This window comes from Lepus europaeus, chromosome 6, assembly GCF_033115175.1.
Source record: "Lepus europaeus isolate LE1 chromosome 6, mLepTim1.pri, whole genome shotgun sequence".
Taxonomy (NCBI): Eukaryota; Metazoa; Chordata; class Mammalia; order Lagomorpha; family Leporidae; genus Lepus; species Lepus europaeus.
The window spans coordinates 113,206,091-113,232,510 of NC_084832.1; the positions used below are offsets into that span (position 1 = coordinate 113,206,091).

General features: G+C 38.4%; 2 protein-coding genes across 4 annotated transcripts in view; both read left to right on the forward strand.

Annotated features, from left to right (window-relative positions):
* PDE3A (phosphodiesterase 3A) overlaps positions 1-14,831 on the forward strand; it is a 316,217-nt gene extending 301,386 nt beyond the window's left edge. For all 3 annotated transcript variants that reach the window (XM_062194905.1, XM_062194906.1, XM_062194907.1), the window contains exon 16: positions 6,818-14,831. In XM_062194905.1, the coding sequence (XP_062050889.1) occupies positions 6,818-7,059 (242 nt within the window). In that variant the 3' untranslated portion in view covers positions 7,060-14,831. The remainder of the gene's footprint in view (positions 1-6,817) is intronic.
* An 8,960-nt stretch (positions 14,832-23,791) lies between these two features.
* The window catches only part of SLCO1C1 (solute carrier organic anion transporter family member 1C1), a 51,125-nt gene continuing 48,496 nt past the window's right edge, over positions 23,792-26,420 (forward strand). The window contains exons 1-3 of the mRNA XM_062195517.1: positions 23,792-23,875; positions 24,264-24,397; positions 25,703-25,733. The gene's annotated coding sequence lies outside the window, so the exon portion shown is untranslated. The remainder of the gene's footprint in view (positions 23,876-24,263; positions 24,398-25,702; positions 25,734-26,420) is intronic.

The window sequence follows — 26,420 nt, forward strand, 5'->3', positions numbered from 1 at the left end:
GGCTGAGGATAGTACAGTTCCCTCACTGCATGATATTAGAGGGGTTGTTGGTCCAACCTCTTTAAAAGTTTTGCTTCCCTTGGCCCTGATTGATGGGTATTTGAATTCATCTACTTTGAAAACACAGACATACAATCCAGACATCAGAAATTCAAAGGCCAAGGCCAGGAGATTTAACAGGCTCAAGTTTTCATCCTGGGCTGCAGCAGCAAATGCTGCTCCTGAATATTCCATTCCTTTCTGTGCCATTGTGTTGTATTGCAGTGCTGACGTCGGGATTCTGAATCTCCTGACCTTCCTATTTTTTTTATCAAGTTCACTAAAGTAGGAGTTAGAATTCTGTGGATTCTGTGTACTAACAGCTTCCAAAAGCTAAAATTTAAAACATCTCAACCACAGTGATTTGATACCATAGCTTTGGAAATATTATCTTTGATAAGTGCTTGGCAGTTACTAAATGGTACCCAAAGAGAGTGGTGGAATTTTAGACATGGAAGGGGAATTGAAGCTCATCTGATTTTGAAGCTCATCAGGAATTTAACATCCCAAGGTTAAGGAAGCAGAGAGCAAACCCAGGCTTCTTAAATTTTAACTCCTTTGTTTCTGTTAGTGAGTTTAATTTGAGAGTTTGTATCAGCAGAGATGGATAACTTGGTTTAACCCAGTGCTTATGGTTCAGGAAAAAATTACATTCAATATGACTGGTAACTTCTGCAATTTGTACAACTTGGAGGTCTCCCAGGAAACACAGAATAAAATGTTTCGATATGGTATCCTGGGAGAAGAAGGCTTTTACCCCACCTCATAATTAATTCTGAAAGATTCCTACAGCGAACTAAGAGGTTTCTAATGAAGTACTAAGCTGCATTTAGAATTTGGGCAATGAAAGGCTCTTTGTTCTCATTTCAAAAGGTTCCAGTGCTGAACAGTTTGGCTCCCCATAGAGGCATGCTTTAGGCCACCTGCAGGCTCTAATCTACGCAAATTTATTTGGTACAAACTTTCTTCTACGTCACCTTATTCAGTATAATTCCAGAGAGGTTTGTTGCTAACATTTAGCGGCATTAATAAGAGCCCAGCTGCTCTCATGGGGGCCGCCCTGAAAGAAAAAAAGAAAAATGGAGGTTTTGTTAGCCTCTTTCCTAGGAATGTACTGCCATGAATGTGGATGACTTTAGGAATAATCACCTTGAGCAATAGCGTGTTTCTCATCACTGTGATTCACATCTGTCCTTCAGCCAGCAGTCATCTGTCACACCCTGATTGAAAGGATTAGGCAAAAAGTGTGTTAACATTTAAAAATCTCTCAGCAGCACAATTTGTGCTTACTTACAACAAAAAGAAGCAGAGATATACAGTATTTGGCCTTGATGGAAGAATAATTTGCCTTAAAAATCTTAACTATATTGTAGACTTCGATAGATCCAAATTTATTAAATTTTAGTATATCTTGTTTGGAAGCTTGCAAATGAAGAAATTGGTACATGGGCCAGGATCTGTGTCCCTGTCACTCACTCTGCCTGGAATGCAGCTAGCCTCTTTTCTATCCAGTGTACAGAATTCTCAGGTTCACATCCAGCTTAGTACCCTGTCCTTTGAAAAACAGTCCTACCTATTCTCACACAGGTTGAGATTTGTGTGTTGCCATGATTTGATGCATCACAGGGAAATCGCACCAGACACTTGGTGCAAATGGAACTCAGCTCTGTTGAAACAAAAGATGGGAGAGGTTTTTTTAAGTACTGGGAGGAGCTAGTGAAAAAGTCCTAGAGAAGACTGGGCCTGAGCAGGCTCCTGTGGGTGGGCCATCTGTGTGCATTAATTTGTGCATATTGAAGTTAGGTGTCTGCTCTCCCACAGAGATTGGGAGATGAGGGATTTCTTCCTTCCTTCCCTGCCCCTCTATCCCTTTCTTTCCAAGACTCTTTCCCTCCCTTCTCTCCCCACCTCTCCTCCCCTCCATCTGTCTTCATCCTTCCTGCTTTTCCTTCCTTTCCTCTCTCTCCCACCTCAAATTCCTTTGCTTTCTCTAATTTTTAAAATTGTATTGTGAAAAGAACACATAATATGACAGCTACCCTCTTAACTAAAGTTTTAAGGGGTGAGTTCTAGAGATTTGGCATACAATATGGTATTTATAGTCAGAAATCCTGTATTGATTTATTTTACATCTTTAATTACTTGAGAGACAGAGTAAGGTAGCATGTGTGGGTGCACTCCCCCAAATTCCCAAAACAGCCAGGGCTAGGCTAGGCCAAAACTGGCAGCTGGGAAATCAGTTCAGCTCTCCCATGTGGCTGTCAGGAACCCCAAGACTTAAGTTATCACCTGCTGCTTCCTAGGGGGCACATTAGCATGAAGCAGGAATTAGGAGCAGAGCCAAATCTTGAAAACAGGTACTCCAGCACGAGATGTAGACATCCCAAATGGCTTCTGGACGGCAAGGTCAAACAGCTGCCCTGAGTCTTTCTTGTTGACTGCATTCCAAAGGGGCAGCTCCCTAACCCCTGATAGAGATATTCTTGGGTTGTAAAACTGGCTAGAGAGTGGGAGATTGATCTATTTTTCAAGATGACAGTGAAGGGTATATAAACATAAGTTTTTTGTTTTTGTTTTTATTTTAAAGTAAATGTCAGAGAAAAGATTGAGGTCGGGGACATGTAATCTGGGAGAAACCTAATTCAGATTAGTCAGACTGAGAGGAGAGGTGATACCATTTGGTCACAGTTGTACGTCTGTCATAAAACACAGCACATGTATTTTAGTTTTTGTCTTCATGTTTGTCTTTCTCTCCTGTAGAGTATGAGCTCCTTTAAAGCAAACTCTGAACCTAATTGATCTTTGTTTCCACAGCATCCAGAAAAGTGCATGTCAGATGCGCAGTATGATTGATGTGTCCATCTCATGAATAATGGTGGACAAAGTAAACATGTATATTTTCAATTCTTGGTTATGAACCTGCCTGTGCTCATTTTCCTCTGGCATTCATTCATTTTACAATTTCTGTTACCTGTGTGGTTCAGTCATAATTCAAGGTAATTTTGTCCCAGAAACCTTTTATTTAAGGAATGTAAACATCATGGATTTCATAAGTACAACTTTGGGAACATAGTGATTCTTCACACTGTAGCTGCTCTCTGACCCCATTTCCTCCTCCCTCTTCTATTCCCATTCTTATTTATACTAAGATCTATTGTCAATTAACTTTATACACATATCATTAACCCTATACTAAGTAAACAGTTCAACAACTAGTACAAAAAATAAAAAAACACCTGTTCCTCAACAGTCAAGACAAGGGCTGTTTCAAAGTCATTGCATCTCAAAGTGTCAATTTCATTTCTGTAGATTACCTTTTGAGTGCTCTATTAAATACCACAGGTAACAGAAAACATATGATATTTATCCTTTTAGGACTAGATTATTTCACTAAGTATGATGTTTTCCAGTTTCATTCATTTTGTTGCAAACAAAAAGATTTCATTCCCACTGTGTAGTATTCCATGGTGTGCATATCCCATAATTTCTTTATCCAGACTTCAGTTTACAGACATTTTGGTTGATTCTATATCTTAGCTATTCTGAATGGAGCTGCAATAAACATGCGGGTACAGGTAACTTTCATATGCTGATTTCATTTCCCTTAGGTAAATTCCGAGAAAGGGATGGCTGGATCATATGGTAGGTTTATATTCAGATTCCTGAAGTATCTCCACCATACTGTCTTCCACAGTGGCTGCAACCGTTTACATTCCCACCAGCAGAACACCAGGGACCTTTTTTCCCATATCCTTGCCAACACCTGTCATTTGTTGATTTATATATATGAGAGCTATTCTAATTGGAGTGAGGTGAAAACTCTCCTTGGTTTTGATTTGCATTTTCCTGATGGCTAGCAATCCTGAGCATTTTTTCATGTGTCTGCTGGCTGTTTGAATTTCCTCTCTTGAAAAGTGCCTGTTCATGTCCTGTGTCCTTTTTTTTTAACTGTATTGCTTGTTTTGTTGTTGTTAAGTTTCTTGACCTCTTTATAGATCCTGGATGTTAAGCTTTTATCATTTGCATAATTTGCAAATGATTTCTCCCATTCTATCAGTTGCCTTTTCATTTTGCTGAGTGTTCTTTTGCGGTGCAGAAACTTCTGAATGTGATGTAATCCCATTTGTCAATTTTGCCTTTGATTGCCTGTGCTTCTGGGGTGTTTTACAGAACTCTTTCCCTGCCAATGTCTTGCATAGATCCCCCAATCTTCTTTAATAACTTGATGGTATTGGGTCATAGATTTAAGTTTTTAATGAATTTTGAGTGGATTTTTGTGTAAGTTGTAAGGTAAGGGTCTTGCTTTATACTTTTGCATGTGGAGATACAGTTTTCCCTGCATTATTAGTTGAAGAGACTGTCCTTGCCTCAGGGATTGATTTTAGCTCCTTTGTCAAACATAAGTTGGTTATAGACACCTGAATTGATTTCTGGAGTTTCTGTTCTGTTCCATTGGTCTACAAGTCTGTTTTTATGCCAGTACCAGTCTGTTTTGATTACTACTGCCCTGTAGTATGTCTTGAAATCAGGTATTGTGTGTGTGTATATATATATGTATATACTATATATATATATATATATATATATATATATATAGTATATATACATATATATATATCATATGTTTTCTCTGATCTGGGGCAACTAATAGAGTACCTGAAATGTAATGTATCGGAGTGAAATGGACATTTTGAGATTCAATGATTGGTTACAGCCCTTGTCTCTTCTGTAAAGAAACAATGTTTTTTATTTTTTTCCTCTTCATACTATTTATTGAAATATTTTACTTTGTGTAGGATTAACTATATAATCATTAAGTAAACTGAAACAAGATCTTTGTAAAAATTAAGAGTGGGAATGTGAGAGGGACGAGGAGGAAGGATTGGAGCATGGGCGGGAGGGAGGGTAGGATGGGTATGTTCCTAAATCTGTATATATGAAATACACGAAACTTGTATAACTCAAATAAAGTTTTTTTAAAAGAGAGAAAGAAAACGCTACATTTCTTCTGTCACAATAGATTTTTATTTCTCCAGTCAAGAGATGTAAATCTATGAATATTCACTTTAATACTTCCATATCAAAAAGTTTAAATTGTTTTGTCAAAAAAATTTATTTATATGTTCAGTGCTTCTTTGCTGAGCCTTGACATGGATAAAATCTGTGCAGGGCTGTGCAAGGCTCTCTCAAAGAGCCCATAGGCTAGAAGAGAATGGAATCCCTACAACACACAAGAACAAGAGATGTCCCTTCATTAAAGGAGGTTCATTATTTAAGATGTTATGTTTTGATACAAGTGACACAATTCCAGTTGAGTAAGTACATAAAAAAGGGAAGGTTTATTATTTGTGTAAATGACATAGGTTAATATCAGTGCTTGCTTTCTCTTGATTTTGTCTCCACCTTATCTGTAATATAGCCTATGTTTTTTAACCTTGCTTTATTCTGAAGTTGAAATTGTAGCCATCTCTAAATTCAGTTTGTTCCAGATACTTGACAAAGGAGAAAAGATCCCGAATTCCCACCTCAAAACCCCACATTCATTCTGTGCCACTGGGGAAAATCCCAGGGAAGGACTCTGGCTGGCTTGAGTCGCATACCTACCTATCAGTGACAGCTTTTATTGTTGGGATGCATGTGGGGAGATACCATGTAGTGGAAGAAGAGGAGGAGAGTTCCCCAAATAATTCTGAATGCACAGTTACAAGAAGAAGTGAGAATGACAGCGAGAAGAAGGGGATGAAGGGGAGATACTAGTTACAATAAATACTCTGTGAGGTATAGATGGTGTTACATGAGCATTTAGCAGTGAGAGAGCGTTTATTTCTTAGAAGAGGAATTCAGTGAAATGTGACAGGGTCTTACAATGCTGAAAGCATATGAACTTTCAGTGACAGAGAAGAACATTGCAGAAGGAGAGCAGCAGCAGCAGCTTGAGAGTAAAATACAGTGTCTCTAGAGAACAGAGCAGGCAAGCAGAGATCACAGCCAGGCTGCAGAAACAGGAGTGCAAAAGTGGATTTCTGCCAGCTTCTGTGAGAACTTGGAATGGAATTTGAAATGCATTTTTTAGTTTCCACAAAGCAGACAAGTAGCATCTAATCTGTCTTTAAAGAAACTAGTCTTGGGGCTGGTTCAGGCATCCCATGGGGACATGAGTTCAAGTCCCAGCTGCTCCATTTACAATCCAGCTCCCTGCTAATGCACCTAGGATGGCAGCAGAGCATGGCCCAAGTGCGTAGGCCCCTGCACGCACATGAAAGACCCAGAAGAAGCTCCTGGCTCCTGACTGTGGATTGACCCCTCTGGCCATTGTGACCATTTGGAGAGTGAGCCAGTGGATAAAAAACACATACTCTCTCTCTCCCTTCTTCCCCCACACTTGGTAGCTTTGCCTTTCAAATAAAGTAAACAATTTTTTAAAATAAAACAATATTTTAAAAAAAGAAATCAGTCTTGCACCCTCTTGTGAGTTGAGCTGTTTACAAAAGAAGGCATAGCATGAAGTTATTCCAGTTGTCCATGTGAAGTCTTGAGAACCCAGTTGTAGTGGAAGTAACATCAGAACACAAAAGAGCCTTGTGCGGACATTACCAAATATCAAATGCTGTCCACAGTTCTTTCTCAGTGATATTTTCATGTTTTTCATCTTTCCTTGCTCTTGAAAACTGCTTGATTACAAAATGCAAATCGCGTTATAGGTTACATGGATCCACTTGGCACTTAATCCCTATCAATACACAGATAAGCTGTCTAACTGTGTGGGTTTCTTTTTAAGGAAAGAAAGCTTTCAAAAGGAGGAAAATCTACTGCCAAATAACTCAGCACCTCCTGCAGAACCACAAGATGTGGAAGAAAGTCATCGAGGATGAGCAGCGGTTGACAGGCATAGAAAATCAGTCCATAGAGCAGACCCCTCCGCAGCAGTCCTCAGAAAAGATCCAGGCCATCGAGGAAGAAGAAGAAGAGAAAGGGAAGCCGAGAGCTGAGGAGATCCCAGCCCCACAATCCAACCAGTGACAATGGATAGATGAGCTGTGTTTCCAAACACACTGACTTGCCGCAGACTCTTTTCAAGCCAGCACAACTCTTAGACACAACACTGTAGAGGAGTGAGAAGATGGGCAAATGCCTGTTGCATTTGGGGACTCTTCACATGTTCTGTGTTATTTTTACGGTGAGGTACATTGTTTAAAACTCTTGCTCAAAGAAGCTTTCACATTGCAACACCAGCTTCTAAGGATATTTTTTAAGAAGGAAATATATCCACGTGTCTGTGTGTACATAAGCTCCCACGTAGATATACACAAATTCATATGTGTGCACACATACACACACAGTACACACACACCACACTGAAAGCCAGGATTACTGGCTCCACAACATAGTAACATTCATATTTACATAATGGTCACTGTGATATAATAGTTCATAAAAGAAAACCAATCATGAAGGAAATGGTGCAACTTAGCAAGGGAACAGTGCAGCCAATGTTGGTTACCCACTAAGCATCTTTAGCTCTTAGCACTGAGGGCTGAAAGTTCTAGAGCATTATTTGAGTTGGGGTACATCCTGCCAACAGTGTGTGTGTGTGTGTGTACATGCACGTGTGCACAGATGTAGGAGAGATTGTTAGTGTTTCAGTAGTTCATAGAGTAGCTGTAGCAATTGACTTAGTACCACATGAACAAATAGAAGGGTGTTCCCTCCGAGAGGTCTTTGGGAGACATCCATCCAAGTGACCTCCTCGAGTTTCAATAAAGGTCCCGTTGCTGATGGAGTGTGTTTGTAGGCCTTGCAGTTGGTACTACTGCTGTCTACCACTTGCAGGCACTCTGTCACCAGCCTCATATCGGAACATCTGAGGCACTGTCCAGTGGATCTCAGAGAAATGCTCCTATCAAGGGAATGGGTATTTTATATTCATAGACACCTAGGGAGGACCTGGAGTCAGGTCTTTTGACACAGTTACAATTCTACAAAGGATGCTAGAGAAAGCCTGGGAAATGATACTTCGTAGAGATCTCTTGGATCATCTTCATTCGCTGCAAAAGGCATGGTAGATGAAGAAAACAGGTAATGGGAAACCCACTCTGGGTTATGCAGAGAGATGAAGGAGAAAGTTTTAATCAAGGGTTTCGATGGTGATGGAAGGAAAGCCTGGTCATGGATACCTGATGGAGATTGGTTTTGGGTATAGAGATCCCAGTGATGACCCCTGTTTTAGTCCTTGTGCTGTGTGATGAAGAGGCCTCTGTCTGCAACTGGCCCATTTTCATACGTTTGACAGGGAAGGTTAGAAAGAGATTGTGTAGGGATAGGGCTGTTGATGAAAGCCTTTTTTTTTTTTTTTTTTGGTTTGTTTGTTATCTACACTTGTTTATGCTGTGAGCCAAACCTCTATTTAAAAAGTTGATATTCACTTTCAATATTTTATTTCATATTATTATATATGTCTTGAATAGTATCTTGATGTAAATATAAAGATTTTTTTTCTGTAGATAGCAATTCTTTTTTTTTAAAGGCGGGAGGGAAACATTTTTATAAAGTTATATTTTAATCACCATTTTTATACTTTGTAGCTATCTCCAAGCCCATTAAGAAAGCAGTGATTCATTTGCGTGGAGGTCTTTGGACAGCCACTCATCTACCTATTCTAATGTAATGGATAATTTGATAGCTTTTTTTGCCAATGTAATGAGAATGCTGCAAAGAATATTGTTTTTGTACCCACTAATATCTTCTGCTAACTCAATGAATTCTGGGTCCATGAGTCCAAGGTGAAAGACTTTTTTAACCAACACCAAATTTTTATGGTTGGTGTCTGTTTCTTTTCAACATTTTTTTCCTTGTTCTAACTCTTCCTGTGATCCTATATGCTCATCATTCAAACAAGGAAATCTTGATTGAGATTTGTGCTTTCACTTCCTCTGAAGTCATAGAAAGGAGAGCTTACCTTAAAAGTACCTTTGTTAACTCATGAATGGATATTGTATTCTTCCTGTTGGAAGTGTGATTTTTATAGTAATCCATGAAAGTTGCCAAATAAGGTAAAGATGACGCATTAAAAAATAAACATGGTTTTAAGACAATTTTTCCAGTAAGTGGGAAAACATAGTGGATCAAATAAATGCAGACTTTACCTAAATAATTAGAATTTTTTTCAGTATATTTCTGAGTTAACACCGGGTCTTCATTATGGAGGATTTACTTTGTTGTTTCCATTTTCTTGGTACTGTCTATGTGTCTGCATGTTTGCAAAAATTGCTGTGAGTCAAATACATTTCTCCAGTGAATTTAACTGTTCTCTTTCCTTTGTGAAGAAGAAGAAGAAGAAAAAAACATTTGTACTCACATACCTCTTGCGTCTAATTACTTAACAAAACTGATCTTGCCCTATGCATCTCTAAACAGAAATTGAGGGACAAGCTAGGTGTGGTGGGAGTAGAAGTGGCAGGACCAATGTGAAATCATAACCACATATTGGCTGTATTGTTAAAGCGGCATGGCCCATGTAGGGATCAGCCTGGTGTCACAGTGGAAGTCCCAGCAAACTGCCTGGTTTTGTTTGTTTTGTTTTAAAGGACATGAAATAGTAGGCCAAAGCCAGTTGGAACCTCTTTATCCCAGAACTGTGTCTATTAAACCAGGCTGATTGTAATTTCTTCTTCAAAAGTAGATTGCTATTATATTAAAGCTAGAAGTTAATTGACAATTTAAGAGAGATGGAGATCCACCAAGTGTATGACTTTGATACACACCCAGTATATCTCAAGGGATGCCTAGGGACATAAGAAAGTATTTAATACTAGTGATGTTTCCCCAACTGCTTTGGTGACAGCAATATTACTGTGTTCACTTCCAACTCCAAAGCTTATTTCCTGTGGTGCCAATGTGTTTGTTGGAATTTACTACATTTTTATATGAGCCTACTTATAGGTGCCATTAGATAAACTCAGGTCTTTTAAATGAAGGAGTTTCTAGCCCACTTATGGAAGAGTATACTTGTATAGAAAATCATAAAATTAATGGTAAGAAAGGTTGGAACTGGTTAGCTGGAAGCCATGGTCCTCTTTGTTAAGTGAAAGACCAGCTATGTTCTGAGTGTCATTGGTATCATTTTTCAGCATACTGATAGAATGTCTTTTCTGTGATCTCTCTACTCTCATGTTTAGAATGTTTCTTCCTTGATGAAAACACTCCTTTTGCTTTTTTTTCCTGAACTATAAAATTATTTTTTGTCATTTATATAAGGCCTGGTTTTGCTCTTAGCAAAAGAAGGAGGCAGTAGCACTGTCCACATACATCTATGTTGGTCTTCATCTGACAAGTGAAGGTATTCCTCATAGTATGTTTAAGAGTATCCACAAAACAGAATGCCAACTTCTGTCTGTTGAATTGCAGAACAAATCCTACCTATTGCAATTCTGGTAACATTAAGGAGAAGAAATTAAATGTCCTGAAGACTGTTCCTATTAGATGTATGTAGGCTGTTGATTTGCCATTTCCTTATGCCCCCTTCCTGTCTTTCCCAGAGAACTTTCTTTGATGGTGAAAGCTGTGCAAAAGGCATGAGACTCAGGCCTATTCTTTGTTTAAATGATGGACAAATATAAATTATTTTCTAAGTAATAAAAATATGAAAATTATCGTAAATAAAGTCTAAAGTTTGAAATGACTGCTTTATGAAAGTGAAATATTTGCGTGAATAATTCCCAACTGATGAGAAGCAAATAATCCAAAATCATTTATATTCTACTTTGGATATATTCTTGGTGCTTCCACATCAGTATAGGGAACCTCTCCCCATCCTCAACAAAATTTGTACCATATTAATGAAAACTGCAGTAAGTGTTTTATTGTCCTCCTCTTCCATCCTAACCCGGATTCACATTTAATGCCTTTCCACGCTTTCTACCTTTCCATTTGCAATTGAACTGCCTTTCCAAACTGGAGAAAGACTCCCATAAAATATAGTTCTGTGAACTTTCATAATCTAGAGTAAATCAATATCCTCCTTATCCTAAAAACTGTCAGTAGTATTTGTGGAAAAAATACCAGTAGGTTTTCACATTTTACTAGCTCAACTTCAAATAATTGAAAGCTTTAATGTCTATGTACTTTGAAACCAAACTGAATTTTTTTCATTCATCTCTCTTAGCAAGCAAGAAAACATTTTATGATCATTGTCTGAGTCATTAATTCATCTTGTGACATCCCTGTGCAATAAAATATGAATTTGCTGATACTGTCCATTTTTAAAGTCTGTTTATGCAAATTCAACTTGAAGATTAAGAAGCCAATTATCCACTTTAAGTAAAGAACATTCCAACATTAAATTATTTTGAGAAGTCCTATTCAATAAGAAATATGCTAGTTTCAGATCTTATATCCTATTTTTTGTTCCTCTAGAAAATATTCAGATTCTTATTGGAATTTTAGTTGGGGAAGAGGTTAACTATATACATCAAGTTTACTATAACTAAACTATAATTTAGATAACTTAAATTGAGATATGTATAAATCTTTGTGTGTATCATACCAATGAATGGTTGTCAGAGACTGAGAACTTATTTTTTTCTGTCTATATTATTAACTACAGATGTTAGGCAATTTGTGCTGTTGCCTAACACACTGCATTGATTAAAACAATGTTGTTTTTATCTTCTTGCCTAATGGTGCTTTTTACGCTACCTGAATTGGTCTTTATGTTCACCCAGCATATTATTCTGACAGCAGGTTAACAATGATGACAAAAATAATTGAGCATATTTTTTTTTGCTTACTATATTTAAAGACTTAAAACTGAGAATTAAGCCTTTATGTCCTTGGTGGAACTCAGTGTCAATCTGCTGATTCAAAATACTGATCCATTGAAAGTTATTTTCATGTAGATCTCAATCTACTATAAGTTATTTTCACACAGGTGAGGCTGTAGACTATATGGAACTGAATATAGGTAAAAAATAATATTGGCTCTTGGTATTTGCTTAAGGCTCTAAAAACAATACAGATTTCCTGTCTAAATGCAGCTGTTTCTTCTCCATGTCATGTTTTTAAGGTTGATTACTTTCATAGGCTTTGGGATCCCTGGAATTCTGTTTCTCAGAAGAGTTGTGATGCACATAAGAAAAGCCGCACCTCCTTACAGGTCAGAAATGTTGAATGCGACCATGTTGAGACAGGTTTCCCACTTGTTTCAGACCAAAAAACCTTTAATCATGTGAATAATTCAATCAAGATGCTTTAAAAAGTAATTTTTAATCATTATCTATTAGGAATATTGATGCTATTTAAATTAGATTTATTTTATTGAACTAACACTATTTTAAAAATCTTCCATTATTCAGTTAAATTCAAACTCACAAAATAACATTCCTTCACGCTGGGATGCTGAATATTTTGACATAATCAGAACCAGTGACACATAATAGAAAATGGAATTTATTTTTCTGAGATCCTTATGTCTCATGGGGAAAAGATGTTTTTGGAATAAATGCATATGATCAAAAAATAAATTTATTCTCCAAAATTGACCTTAGATATTCAGATTTTAACCTGAGCTCTTCTGAGTGATCCCTAAACAAAAAAATATACTATCTTGCAATTTATTATAGTTTTGGTCAAAAAACAAATGATCTGTTAATGTGAATTTTATTTTGCTAAATTCAAACACAATTAAAAATCCAAATACTCACCGCTAAGGAAAATTTAACTGTATTAATCTTGACTTTCACGGATCAAAGACTTACCAGTCAATAAATCACACCCACTGCAGTTCACCTGCCGGGCATGATCAAATGGTAGGTGATCATTTGAAACTGATTCTTATAAAAGTAGTAAAAAAGAGCTTTTTTGCTTTAACTAAATTTTCAATATCATTGAAAGTACCTACTTCATATGCAACCAAAACTATAGCAGGAAACTCTTCCTTTCCTCTTTCAGAAAGCCCAGAAAAAGAAAAAGTCAGACTCACAGCAGCAAAGTATGGCTCCTCTTCCCTTTGAATTGTCTAACTCAGTGTTAGGAAAGGAAGAGTAATCAACAATTCTCTCCTGTAAAGGAGAAAAAAATGCCTTGCCCTCCAGTTTGTAGTTCACCATACTTAGTTTCTTTGTGAAGCCCATGGTACTAAGAAGCAGACAGAATAGAGCTGAGGTTTGGGAGTGTACACATAAGAAAACTCAAGGGACATCCATTGACACCCCTCTATCTTTGGTGTAAGCCAATTGAGTTATTAGCTACTCAGGAGTAAAAATGGTCTGATTGGTCCATATTTCAACCCTGAAGTCCTTTATTACCATGAGCACTTATATATGTTTCTGAATGTGAATTAGCCCTTAGAGCTTGGAAAATGATGCTTGAATATTTGTTGAAGAAAGGATTTTTTTTTTTGTTCTAGTAATTTCACTCCTGACATAATAGCAAAGTACTCAGATGTTTAATGTGCAATTAAAACTAATTGTTTAAAAATGTTCTCTTTGTGTATTCAACTTGTTGACTGATAGAACTCCCCCAGTCACATCTCTTTTAAAAATTCACAACTTATTACTTTTATGACTCCAAAAATCCACTTAGCAGATATTTCATTTTAGCTATTTATAAGCATAATACTATAGTGTTATTATCTGAATAATAACCTATCTATATATTACCTGTTAGTGGGGTTTTAATGGCTTGACTTTTAATATGCATTTGTTCATTAGTTTAAAAAATCACTATTTTTTTTTACACTCTGTAAAATATTTGCATGGGATTTTCAGCACATTTGTGTAACTGGTGTACTTTTTTCTTGAGTGTCAGTTTGTGTTATAATATATATATATATATTCTCACAGAAAAACTCATACCATTCTTGTTTCCCTAAGGACAATTTGTTAGGTGACAAGCACTGGAAATAAACATCGCTGATCCCACACACACTGATATTTCTTCCTAGAAATTTTTGTCATGGAAATCACAAAATGAAAATTGGTGCTTTTATATATTCTGGAGCTCTCAATGCAAAATAATTAGATGAAATTCTCCTTGGCTTTCTGTAAAGATAACACCTACAGCTGAGTGAACTTTAATCTGAATTCAAAGTGTTTTTGACTTTGATTGGTTTGGTTGATTTGATTTGGGTTCTGGTGTGAAAAATATGTTCTAATTACTTATAGAGCAATTGTGTTGATCAATTAATTCCTTTTCCTGACAAGTTCTAATTATCATGTCCCAAATCTTTGAGTTTTTAGGACATTTGTAAACCAGAGAGTATTGGATTATTTTGGTATTCCTAAAGCAATATATTCAAATAACTGCCAACCAAAGTGATACTGTTGGGGATTCCATTTGTATATGATGATTATTTATAATATAATTCTCACCAGAGTCAACAAACCTGAATATGATTATTACTAACTTTGCCAAATTTTCAACTTTTAGAAACACAAGAGTAAGGCATTGGAACTTAAATGATCATTTTGAAATCACAGAATTTTTGCCCTTCCACTTGTATCTTGCACTTAATATATGTAGCAATATTTACTATCATCCCATCACAAATATTTAAGTGACTTAGTTAATGGCTGATGTTTTGTATAAAGTAGAATCTGTACAGAAAAATATATTAGATAAATTGTATTTATTTTTTATTATTTTTTAGCTTAGACACTATATTGATGCTCTCTTTTTGCCAGAATTACTGGAAGTGCCTCTTGGTTTTATATATATATAAATATATTAATATACCATAAATATATACTCAAAATTATTAAAGCTGTGTCATAGATGATCAATGTGGATGTTACAATGTGAAGATAATGTATAATATAAAAATAATTCTGTGGTACCATGTTTGATGTAGTTATTTGTGCAACCCAAGTCTTCTAGTCTTCTGAAAGCATCTTTTCTCTCTCATATCCATATTCAGTGACTTGGAAGTCAACCTCCTCAATAATGAGATATGCACTGGCCAATTTCCAAGGAACCCCTAGGAGCTTGTAATCCCACAGTAACAACTCTCTCCCCAATCACTGGTGAATTCTTAACTACATCATCATCATCTTCTGCAACCAACCTGTATTGTTTCTCTAATCAAAGAGCATCAAAACCAAGGTGCCAAAACTTCAGGCATTCACCTTCAGAGGTCTGTAACATACACAGTGCTGCCTTTTGTTTTATGAATCCAGTGCACATCATCCTCTGCAGATTGTCAGTGGATGCTCGACACATGCAATATTTCATTGCACACACCTGGAATTATTTTCGTTCTGCATGTTTGAAAAGCTTTAGAATTGTTTGAATGATTCAAAAACATTTTTAATTAACTCAAATGCAGTACTTAGAAACAAAAGCATAATGTGAGTGTTGCCCAGAATTCCCAAGGAACTCTTTAATCTACAAGTATTGAGTTCCCCATTACCTGTGAGATGAAATTTCAACTCCTAAACCTCATATTTTGAAAATGATTTTTCTTTTGTCATTTTTTGAAAGGCAGACAGAAGTAGATCTCCTACATGAGTGTCAGGGACTCAACTACTTAAGCTGTCACCTGCTGCCATCCCATCACATGTGCGTTAGAGGAAGCTGGAATCAGGAGCAGAACCTGGTCTCAAAGCTAGGTACTCTAATATGGAATACAAGTATCCCAAATAGCATCTTGATCACCATGCCAAATGCCCAGCCCAGTCTCATATCTTTAAAGGTCCATTCAATCTGGCTCAGACTATCACTTTCTACAAGCAACCATCAGTTAGTATTTGCTTCTTTTTCTTAGATGAACAGGTCATCACTTAGAATATTTGTTTCTCTGGGTATAAGCATACTCTCTATTTCTGGGTATGCATGTGTATACACAAATGCACACACACATTCTTCCTCATACACATAGCACAGCAGGACAAGTTTGACTGTGTCTGCTTGAGTTTCAGATTTCAACCCTCTCCCAGGGCTTCCCTTGTACCATGATGCTGTGGTCCTCAGAGCAAAGGAGACAAAGTGGAGCAGCCCAGTCTGAACTGATTTGGTATAAAGAAGAGATAAATGATGTGGTATCAAGAGTGATGATGGGTAAGTTCTAACAGAGCCTGAGATTCATGCTGGAGGAAGGGTGACTACAGCTGCTACCTGACATAGGAAACCTCAGAGATCAGGTCGAGTGTGGTATTGGTCACACTAATCCACACTTCAGCCCTTTGAACCACATGGGTGGAGCTTGTAATATAGTCACAAAACCCTGTTTAATGCAATAAAAAAAGAAGAGTTCTTTGAAAATCTGCTTGCTAGAGTAGATTAAACAACAGCCTTGCTTATTTTAGTCTTGGAGTTACTTGGTGTCCTGAACATTCTTTCTGATGCCATCACTGGCATTGGGAAGAATCCCCAGACCCACCTGTGCAGAGGTCTGTCAGTTTAATGTATTAGGGAGTTGCCAGTGTGCCTTGTGTCTTCTGTGCTCTGGGACCACACAGAACAGGGGAGGGAGCTGGGGAGTGTTGGCTTCCTACCTTGCAGTTAGCACTCAGGGAGGTAGAATAGCAGCTTGTTCTACAAAGGTACTTAAAATGTTTGTGCAAAATGGAATTAGCCGACGAGTTGGTTTTGGTGCAAAGAATTATGAACTCCCAACATATGAGGGGTCTTCAAAAAGTTCATGGGAAATGTGTGTTATGGAACAATTCTGCATGATATTTAAAATTGTTTGTGACTTTTTGAAATACCCTAATGTTGTCTGTTTGGCTTCTCCCTGACAGATGCCAGAGGTGAACGCACTGAAGGCTGTTCTCTCATCTTTCGGGACTTTGACGCTGATACGAATGGTATATGAGCTTTCCCTTTCTGCCGGAATACATTACCATACGCATGATGACTTGAACATAATGTGAATGCATTAGCTCTGTAGGTGAGAAGACCAGATGGGCTTGGCTGAGCTCTCTGCTTTGGGACTTTCACAGGACTCATTTCTAAGTGTGGACCAGTCTGAACTCCAAAGACTTCAGGGTAGAATCTGCTTTCAGGCTCATTCAGATTTTTACCAGGAATGCAGTTCCTTGAAGTTATAGGAATGAGATTCCCTTTGTCTTGCTGGTTATCAGCTGGAATCTCTCCCAAATCCTTCTGTATCTGTCTTTTTTTCTAATTGTTAAAAAATTTTATTTATTTGAAAGGCAGAATCTCAGCAAGACAGACAGTGACTGGAAAAAGAGAGAGAGAGAGAGAGAGACCTTCCATCCACTGGTTCATTCCTCAAATGCCCACAACAGCCATTGCTGTGCCAGGCCAAAGCCAGTAGCCAGAACCTCCAGCTGGGTCTCTTATGTGGGTGGCACAGAGCCAAGTACTTGAGCCATCATCTCCTGTCCCCAGAGTGCATATTAGCAGGAAGCTGACATCAGAAGCAGAGCGGGGACTCAAACCCAGGCGCTGCTGTAGGAGATGCAGGAATCCCAAGCTGCATCTGACTACTCTGCCTCACTCTTGTCCCCCTCTCAGCCTTGTTAGCCCACCTGCGCTTTCCCCAGCTTTTCTCCTCACCTCCCAGTTTTCAAAGCATCAATGGCTCACGGGTTCTTTTCATGCTTTGAGGCTTTCCACCTTTCTCTTTGGAGGCATCTCTGTCTCCAGTTGAAGAGAGTTCTCTGTTATTAAGGGCTCATGTGATTGTGTGCCTGTATCCTCAGTCACATATGAAAAGTCTCTTTTTCCATGTAATTTATTTATAGTCCCTTGGATTAGGGTGTAGAAATCTTTGACAGATCTAATTACATCTTCCACAAATAAAGAAAAGCATGAAGAAAACAATGAAGGTAATGAAGTTGCATGGACCACACATGTAAGCCACAAAGTAGAAGCTCCTTCCCATGATGAAGTTGATGGTCCAAATGTGGAAGCCGATAATGGCAATGGGGAAATCAGCAAAGATCCCATCTTAAGAATGTTGGGTTACAGAGAACTGGGCTTGAGTCCCAGCTAAAATCCTGTGAGGCTGGAGTACAGTTTGATGGAGTGCATCGCAAGCTCTTAGCCATATACCCACCTATATTGCTGTTTGGTGGAACTAGATATTGTCCTACTTGGTATTATAGCTAGTAACCTACTTATGTTGCTTCATATCTCAAACTTTTGATTCTGCTTATTTAAAAAAATAATTTCCAAGACAATAATACTTTCACAGGATGCACAATGGTTCCATTACCCTGGAATCACAATCAGGTGGTCCTTTTGTTCTCCTGTGTTATTACACCATCAGGAGACGGTAGTTTCTGATACAAAATCTTGGCAAGAAATCTTGTGTTTGGAACACAGAGAATTCTCTGAAGAATTTTAGTACTTTTATGTTTAATGGAAATTTTAGTGGGAAATTGGTGTCCTGTAAAAGCAGGACTGCTAAGGAACTTGACCTTACAGAAATGAAGGTTGGGCTCATCTCATCAGTAAAAAACCTCAACCAATTCAACTGCTGACTATGAGCAAAGAAAACATGGTATGGATAATGGAAAATTAAAGTAATATTAATCAAAGGTAGCTTTGTGACCAGTTATACAAATGAATTTATAATTTATCCACTAACTCTTTTTATAAATAATTTTAATATTTTTATTTTAATTATTTGAGGAAAAAAGATGAGAGAGAGGGAGAGAGATTTCCAATCTAGTGGCTTACTTTTCAATACCCAAATGCCCTCAATATGAGGCCGGGTCAGGTCAAGGCCAGGTTTCTCACATAGATGGTGTCAGGAACCTAATGATTTGTGCCATTATCTTCTGAACTCCCATGGTACAAATTAGCGAAGAGCTAGAATCAGAAGCAGAAGCCCACAGCTCCAGGATGGGATACAGATGTCCCAAATGGCATCATAGCCCCTAGGCCAAATGCCTGCCCCCTATTAACACTTTTTAACTGTATAACTAGCTAACTACAATTTATTTAAATATCAATTATGGGTGCAGGCATTATGTTACAATAGCTTAAGCCACTGTTTGTCATGCCCGTATCACATATCAGAGTGGCTAGGTTTGTTTCCTGCCTCTGCTTCCAATCCAGCTTCCTCCTAATGTGCACCCTGGGAGACAGAAGATAATAGCTCAAGTACTTAGGTTCCCATCACCTACATGGGAGAACTGGCTTGAGTTCCAGGATCCTAGCTTTAGCTTTGCCAGCCTTAGATGTTGCAAGCATTTGAGGAATGAGCCAGAGAATGGAAGATATCTCTATCTCTCTGTCATCTATCTATAATCTGTCTTTATCTATCTCTATGACTCTACTTCTTAAATACAAAAAAATAAACTTTTTAAACAACAATTATGGAAATTTTCAAATATATTCAAACTAGAAAAAAAAAAGTACGGTGATGCTATGTACCTATCACCCATATCAATTAATATTTGACCTGTCTGTTCCCTATATGCCCCCAAACATTAAACTTTCTCAAAGTCATTTTGAAAATATCCAAACCAATATATTTTTATTTGTAAATAATCAATAATCAAAAGTGTAGGTATTTATCTTTGAAATATTTGTGCCATTAGATAGTGGAAACACCATCATCATTTCTGGAGAAAACTAACAAGAAGTCTTCCATATGATACAATCCATATAGTTTTCATATTTCTGAGGGTATGGCTCTTTCAAGAATATTATAGAATTTTGAAGAATGAACAAGATCGGTACTTTGTAATTGACTCATTTATTAAGTTTCAAATACAATCTCCCTTATCTCCATTTAGTTGGAAAGAATCTAGGTTGTTTATGCTAATGAGATTCTCCACTCCAAATTTTGCTGATTGTATTGTTTCAGTCTTGTTTAGAATGTGCTTCTCTTTGCAGTACTTCTTATGAACTGATATTTACACTTTATCTAAAGCTTGGTGAGATGAGTGGTTTTTATGGAAAAAAGGATAGAGACTATTTCAAGGATGGTATTTCAAGCTTTTAACTTGCATTGACATGTTCAAGATGTCTTTTTCTGATATCATTGACCATTAATGACCAATATCCTTTTGTTTATTCATGGGGATAATTCTGTAGAGAAATTTGCTTTTAATAACTCTAAAGAATGTATTGGATAGGAAAGGCAAGATGAAGGCAGTTTTTCTCCTAAATACTATCAGTTTTAAATATATTGAAATTGTTAGTTACAGTCATATGAAGTAACCATATGGTTTTTTTAAGGTAGAAGCTTTACTTTTTGGGAGAAAAATCAATTATTTGAAAGGTCACACAGAGAATATGAGAGAGAAAGTAAGAGAGAGAAAGAGAGGAGAGATACATTTTTTCCCATCTCTGGTTTACTCCCCAGATGCCAGCAACACCCAGGACTGAGCCAGGCCAAATCAAGGGCTGTGAACTCAAGCCACGTCTCCCTATGTAAATGGCAGCAACCCAAGTACTTGAGCCACCACAAGCTGCCTCCATAGGTACACACTAACAGGAAGCTGGAATGGAGAATGGAGCTGGGACTGGAACTTAGGCACTCTGAAATGGACAGAGATGTTGCAAACAGCAGTTTAACCACCATGTCAAACACTCACATCTTGTCATTATTTTAGTGTTATGAGTTCATGAATTTTAGTAATTTATATGTTTCAGCATTATAAGTATGTTATTGTAGCTGTTTTTCTTGTATTTTACCAGCAGGAATGGGTTCAGATCGATTCTTGAGCTCTAATTAGCACAATAAAGTCTTCAAGTCCTCCTAGTTTTTTGCTTTTGTTTTAAAGATTTTTTAATTTATTTGAAAGAGCAACAGCAAGTTAGAGACAGAGAATGAGAGAGAGATCTCCATCTGCAGGTTCATTCACCAAATGGCCACCACAACGAGAGCTGGGCCAGGCAGAAGCTGAGAGCCAGGAGCTCCATCTGGGAGTTCCCACAAGGGTGGTAGGGGCCCAAGTAATTGTGCTATCACCATTGCCTTCCCAGGTGCATTAGCAGGAAGCTGGATTGGAAGTGGAGCTGCTGGAACTGGAACCAGCACTCTGAATTGGGATGCTGGCTTTGCAAGCTGAGGCTTAACCTCCTGTACTGCAGTGCTGGTCCCAGCTATTTGCTTTTTGAGAAGATATTACCAGGCCCAGCTTATACCCCCAGATCTGGTGTCAGTCACTATCAGATGTATGGTTCATTCCGTATGGTAGACATGGACTCCAAGGAGAATTTATGGCCACTTTCTTGGCCATAGTTTCCAGATCTTTTTTTTTTTTTAATTTATTTTTGACAGGCAGAGTGGACAGTGAGAGAGAGAGAGACAGAGAGAAAGGTCTTCCTTTTGCCATTGGTTCACCCTCCAATAGCTGCCGCGGCCAGCGTGCTGTGGCTGGCGCACCGCGCTGATCCGATGGCAGGAGCCAGGTGCTTCTCCTGGTCTCCCATGGGGTGCAGGGCCCAAGCACTTGGGCCATCCTCCACTGCACTCCCTGGCCACAGCAGAGAGCTGGCCTGGAAGAGGGGCAACCGGGACAGAATCCGGCACCCCGACCGGGACTAGAACCCGGTGTGCTGGCGCCGCTAGGCAGAGGATTAGCCTATTGAGCCGCAGCGCCGGCCCTCCAGATCTTTTGAACAGAGAATGCTAAGTTGTAGACATATAGACATTATGCACGTATAAAACATGAGAGTACTTTAAAAAGTTCATGGAAAAGTAGAATTAAAAAATAAATTTAGGAGTGGGCATCGCACAACAATTAAGACACTGCTTAGAACACCTGAATCTCATATTGGAGTGCCTGAGTTTGAGTCCTAGTTCCCTTTCTGATTCCAGATGTTTGCTAATGTGCACCCTAGGAAGTACATTGGATCCCTGCCACCATGTGGGAGATCGGGTGAAACTCTAAGTTTCTGGCTCCCACCTGACAAACCTCGGCTATTGTGAGCATTTGAAGGTTTGAGATGAAAAGTCATTTAGGAGAGAGGGAAAGTAACTGGGTCATTAATAAATACTCTACCTAATAGTGCCTCTGAGATCCTGAGATTAGTGATTATAAAAATGAAGTAAACCATGAGGCATGTTAGTGAAATGCTCTCCAATCCTGTAGAACAGTGTGGATACAAACATGGAGAAGACAGAAAGTTGGATTCAACCTGGTTGAGATTTGCCAAGAAAAAACAAATTGAAAGACAGGGGAATTAAATGGGTACTGAAGGGAGTGATTAAAATGATTGCATGAAATAACTCAGGAAACAAAAAAAGGAGAACATGTAAGTTCGGGATTGACTTGAGTTTCTGAAGATATGTAGATGGTCTAATTTCTGCCCCTGTGAATTTGACCTTATTTGGAAACAATATTTATAGATGTAATCAAATTAAGTTGAGGTCATTAGGGTGGGTTTTAATATAATAAGATGAATGTACTTTTAAGGACAGAAGACAGAAACAGAGGGAGAAGACAGCCATGTGACAATGGAAGTAGTCGCTGGAATGATGGATAAGTCTGTATGCCAAGGAATGACAGTGACTGTAGCCAACACCAGAAGGGAGGAGAGGCAAGGAAGAATTCTTCCCTACAGGTTTCAGAGGAAGCAGGGTTTGCCTGCCCCTTGATTTTTGGACTTGACTTCCAGAGTATGTGAAAATGAAGTTCTGTTGTTTAAGCCATCCAGTTTGTGGTGCTTTCTTTCTGTAGCCTTAGGAAACTTAATCATTTATATGCTGTCCATTGTAATTTCATACCACACTGGCAGACCTGAGTATGAGACAGAGATTGTAGGACGCAACAACAAATACCTAAAGTATTTATTATTTGACCCTTTATAGACAACGTTTGCTCATCCCTGGCCTAGAGTGGCAAAGTGGAATGTGAGACCAAGGAAAGATACAACCCCATGTACAGTTCTTGGTAAGAAGCTTTGAACATTGTGAAAATAGGAAAAATGCACTTTCAAAATAGTAAATTTAACTGAAAGCTGTAGAAATAAGAAAAGGAATCATGTTAGGAAGTCAGGAGCAAATTACATGCTGAGGGGAGAGGTTACATTTCTTAGTGAGAATTACACCCCTTGCACCTTTGACCGGTATATAGAACTGCCCCTTTAATATGCCAGTGTCCACTGTCAGGCACATTGGGAAATCTAACATGTTTAAAGATGTTTGCCCACTTACTTCTCATGGCAAAGACAGGTTTGAGTTCTAAAATAAAATAGTCTCTCAGAGTTTGATATGCTATTGCTTCCTTGTAAGATTTAAGATAAACTCTGTTTTCCTAGCATCCTCTTCTTTTCTTTTTTAGTAAGGTGTTTATAATATTGATTGCCCGTGCCTTTGTGTGTATGAGGGTGACACCTGCCAGGCATTTCGTTTTGTTTTTAAGCAAAAATGCTGCTTGACAGAGGAACCAAATTGAGGCTGAGCAAAGTAAAGTGTCTAGCCCAGTGTCACAGCCACTTCAGAATGGGACAAATCTTGGGTAATAATGGGAGCTAATTCAATTATTGGTAGAAATCTAATGCAAACTAATACTGCTTGAAATTCTCTAAAATTGTTTTTCTTGGAAAAGCTTCTGTGCAAGCAGTTCTCTTTCTTTGGAATTAGGTAGCATAAACAATGCCAGAAACTCAATGATTTTTCTTTTTTTCATTTTTCTTGTTTTTTGTTTTTCAAGACCCAGGAATGGAGGATGTCAACAACTGCTGATGTCTCTTTGAGATTTAACTCTTTCTGCAGAGAGCTCTACAGAGCTTTGATCTGACCTGCGAGGTGTTTCCTGCAGATTCTAGAATCCCAGTAGGAAAGGAAACCATGCTGTGATTTAACCCAACAGTCTTAAAACAAAGAACAAAAACAAACAAATAAGCAAAACAAAAAGGATCCCAGGGATGTCCCTAAGGAAAGGCTGGCTTAAAAGGAACTTGGAAGGAAAAGGTGGGATCTTTGTTGCAAACTTTTGTCCCTCATCCGGCTTCTCTTCCTTTACCCCCTGTACCCTGCAGTGTTGTGTTTTCTAGAAATCAGCAAGTAAGATCACAAGCCTGCTTTTCTTTTTTCACTCTGTCCCATAAAGAAAGCTTTATCACGTGTAGCCTTAAACTTGCAGCAAATTGCAAAGAAATGGCTCAAAGGCTTCAGCTCTTTCTGTGCCCTGGGAGCTGAGACGCACGTCAGTGGCCTTGCCAGCGTGGCCAATTCTCTGCAGACTGCCAGAAAAAAAAGAGGCCAGTTGGAAAGACGAAAAAGAAGAGATTGCCCAGGAGTGAGAACATGAACTTCCTCTTTGCTTTCTCCTAATTTGCTCTTGTCTGTCTCTATCCAGGCTGTCCCCACCTGCCAAAATGGCTCAGATTGCTGTGGAATGCACCTCGCTTTTTTCTTTCCATCTGCGTTCCTGAGGTGCAACCTCTTGCTGTGCACATTGAGGAACTGGCTGTCTCTGATCTCCACCTCCAGGTAAGATCTGGTTCTGTTCTTTTGGATCTTGTGACTGTCATGACAAAGTCTCACAGGAAAGAAGCTAATACACCCCTTATCTGCAACATACTTGCATTTGGTCCCTAACACTTCTCTGTGAAGTTGATGGACCCCTGGTTATTTCACTGCAAAACGGACAGGTGACTGGTTCAAGAAGTCTGAGAAACTCAAATCCAGTTTTGACTCTGAATAGCATCTGAGGACTCACTGACTTAACTGCTCCTGAGCTGTCTCATGTTAAAAATGCAGATTTTAATGTTAAATTTATTGCATGCTATTAAGGATTAGAAAAAGCATTTCTGTATTTACATCTGTATCCATATATCACTTGCCACAAAAAAACTCCACTAGTACTTACTAAATCTGAATCTGACACAAATAATTATCTGTGTTGGGTATGTGTGCATTGGGGGAGGGGATCAGACTTCTCTCTGGCAAGCACCATGAGGTTATTTCTCAGATCATCTGAATGCAGGATCCTAGAGTCCAGAAGCCATGCTGGTAAAGATGTTTGCCTCGTGGTCAGTGTCCAAGAGAAGGGAAGGATGGCAATAGCACCCTCCGTGACTTTCTCTGTAGCAATCCTTGGACGCTGATTGCTCAAGAGGGTCTCAGTCGTTCCAGAGCGCAGGGGTTCAGTGCACCTGCAGATCCAAGTGTAAGCCTCCCAGAGCACCAGTGCTCTTCTTTAAAGACTGGGGGACTGATGTGCAAATCCAAGTGAACACAGAATTCAGCTTGTTCATATTGAAATGAAGAGACATGGTGTGGCTTCTTTTTCTTTGACCTCTAGAATAAGTTATACTCCAACACACTTTGTTGGATGAAAACTTTGCCATGTGGCTATCCCTGGAAAAATCTTTTTAAGTAGTGGGAGGCCAATTAAAGACTTGCCAAATATAAGTCTTTTAAAATAACTGTGTTCTAACTGTGCTTCTGGAAGGGCGGATGGCGGGGGAGCACCTGCATGTTCCAAGGATCTTTCATTCATGTCATTGAACTTCTTCCCCATGTTTTCAACAGGGCTGGACAGCTTGACATTCACAAACTATACATGCATTGATTTGCACATTAACCAGTGAGATAAAATTATGTTTTAACCAAAACTATGTAGTTTCAATGTGAAGTTGGGTGGTAGTTTGTCCTAACACAGTATTAAATTATCTGTTTCTCTTTGTTATTGTGATTTTTTTTGTTAGAGTGATTTTGTGTCTACATGCTGTGTTTTGGTAGTTTATGATTTTAAACATTATACTGAACATATTTTTTTCTCTTTGGCATTAGCATTCCTGCTAACCCATTAAGTCTTTTAAAGGTAAATTTATTAGAAATGATAGTATATTTTATTATTAAATATTTGCATTTTCTGGACACTGGCTTTAAAATTATGGCTGATGATAAATAATATAACTGAACCCCTAAAACAGTAGGCAAATTTGAATTGTGTCATGTAATTATTGGGAAAGAATTGCATTTTAAACTGTAAATTCAAAGTTACTTTGTGTTTTACAATATTTTTTATTTTATATAGTTTTTTCTTGGGGATACATTTGTTTTTAGTGTTTTAAAATATTTTCAGGCCGGCACGGTGGCTCAATAGGCTAATCCTCCACCTTGCGGCGCCAGCACACCAGGTTCTAATCCCGGTCAGGGCACCGATTCTGTCCCGGTTGCCCCTCTTCCAGGCCAGCTCTCTGCTGTGGCCAAGGAGTGCAGTGGAGGATGGCCCAAGTGCTTGGGCTCTGCACCCCATGGGAGACCAGAAGAAGCACCTGGCTCTTGCCATCGGATCAGCGCGGTGCGCCAGTCGCAGCACACCGGCCATGGCAGCCACTGGAGGGTGAACCAATGGCAAAAAGGAAGACCTTTCTCTCTGTCTCTCTCTCTGTCCACTCTGCCTGTCAAAAAAAAAATTTTTTTTTTTCATATAAGAAATATATGCTCATTATAGAATAATAGAAAATATGCATACATAAAACATTTTTAAAGAAATCTCCTGCAG